This window comes from Malurus melanocephalus, unplaced genomic scaffold, assembly GCF_030028575.1.
Source record: "Malurus melanocephalus ecotype Western Australia unplaced genomic scaffold, MMel_1.1 scaffold_3639, whole genome shotgun sequence".
Taxonomy (NCBI): domain Eukaryota; kingdom Metazoa; phylum Chordata; class Aves; order Passeriformes; family Maluridae; genus Malurus; species Malurus melanocephalus.
Genome location: NW_026626871.1, coordinates 3,643 through 5,279, shown reverse-complemented (window position 1 = coordinate 5,279; position 1,637 = coordinate 3,643). Strand labels below are relative to the sequence as shown.

At 49.9% G+C, this 1,637-nt stretch overlaps 1 protein-coding gene across 1 annotated transcript in view; it reads right to left on the bottom strand.

Moving 5' to 3' along the window:
- Positions 1-6: 6 nt before the first annotated feature.
- The window catches only part of LOC130588178 (uncharacterized), a gene marked incomplete at its 5' end in the record, with an annotated part of 3,628 nt that continues 1,997 nt past the window's right edge, over positions 7-1,637 (bottom strand). Inside the window, 2 exons of the mRNA XM_057389134.1 lie at positions 7-655; positions 879-1,001. Coding sequence (XP_057245117.1) covers positions 20-655; positions 879-1,001 — 759 coding nt within the window. The remainder of the gene's footprint in view (positions 656-878; positions 1,002-1,637) is intronic.

Genomic DNA, 1,637 nt, shown 5'->3' with positions numbered 1-1,637 from the left:
TTCAAATCCCTGGGAATATTCAAGGATTTGTGGGGCTGGAAAAATCCCCCATTCCCTGGAATTTTTTTTTGGGATGTTTTGGCACTTCCTGCAGCTTCAAACCCCATGGAATAYCCAAGGGTTTAGGAGCCTGGAAAAATCTCCATTCCCTGTTTTTTGGGAATGTTTTGGCATCTCCTGCAGCTTCAAATCCTATGGAACATCCAAGGATTTGTGGGATGGAAAAATCCTCCAATCCCTGGAATTTTGGGAATTTGGCATCTCCTGCAGCTTCAAATCCTATGGAACATCCAAGGATTTGTGGGATGGAAAAATCTCCCAATCCCTGGAATTTTTGGGATGTTTTGCCACCTCCTGCAGCTTCAAACCCCATTGAATATCCAAGGATTTGGGAGCCTGGAAAAATCCCCATTCCCTGATTTTGTTTTTTTTTATTTTTTTGCCACCTCCTGCAGCTTCCAACCCCATGGAACATCCAACGATTTTTGAGATGGAAAAATCCCCCATTCCCTGATTTTTTGGGGGGATTTTTTTTGCCACCTCCTGCAGCTTCCAACCCCTGATTCCCGGAATTCCGTACCCGGATGGTGACGTATCCGTGCGTGACCTGGGAGGGATCACATGGCTCCGGCAGTGGCTCCTCCACGCCCAGGAGCTGCGGGATGAGGAGCACGGAATCATCCAGAATTCCCGGAATTCCATAGGAAATCCCAACCCCTCCCAACTCTCCGTGAATCCTCACGGAATCGCGGAATTCCAGCTCGTTTTGAGCTCGTAATTCCCGTTTTTTCCCCGCGTGAAGGGACGAATTCCGTCGGAATCGCTGCAAAGGCCGGGAACGGATGGGAAATTGGGAATTCCAGGCGGGAATTCCGTACCTGGACACCGGAGAGCTCCTGGAGCTGGCGGAGCGCTGAGTCGGGATCGCGGACCAGGATCGTGGCCATTCCCAGATCCCGCGCCGGCTTCAGGTTCTCTCCGAGATCATCCAGGAAAATCGCCTGGAAAAACCCGGAAAATCGCCTGGAAAAAACCCCGGGAATGGCCGAACTCTGGGATCCGGAGGAGGGGGAAAACCCCGTTCCTTGGGATTTTTGGGATCGTGGCACTTCCTGTGGCTTCAAACCCCATGGAATATCGAAGGATTTGTGGGATGGGAAAAATTCCCCATTCCCTGTTGTTTTTTTGGGATTGTGGCACCTCCTGTGACTTCAAAYCCCWKGGAATATCCAAGGATTTGTGGGATTGGAAAAATCCCCATTCCCTGGGATTTTTGGGATCGTGGCACTTCCTGTGACTCCAAATCCATGGGAATATTTGAGGATTTGTGGGATTGGAAAAAGCCCCCATTCCCTGGGATTTTCGGGATATCCCGGCACCTCCTGACATTTCAAATTCCTGGGAATATCCAAGGATTTATGGGATGGAGCTCCCCAGTTCCCCCGAAATTTCGGGCTCTCCCAGCACCTCCGGCACCTTCCACATTCCCRGGAACACCCAAAGATTTATGGGATGGAACCCCGCCATTTTCTGGAATTTTTTATGATATCTCGGGACCTCCTGAAGTTTCAAACCCCATGGAACATCCAAGGAATTATGGGATTGGAAAAATCTCCCATTCCGTGGATTTTTTTGGA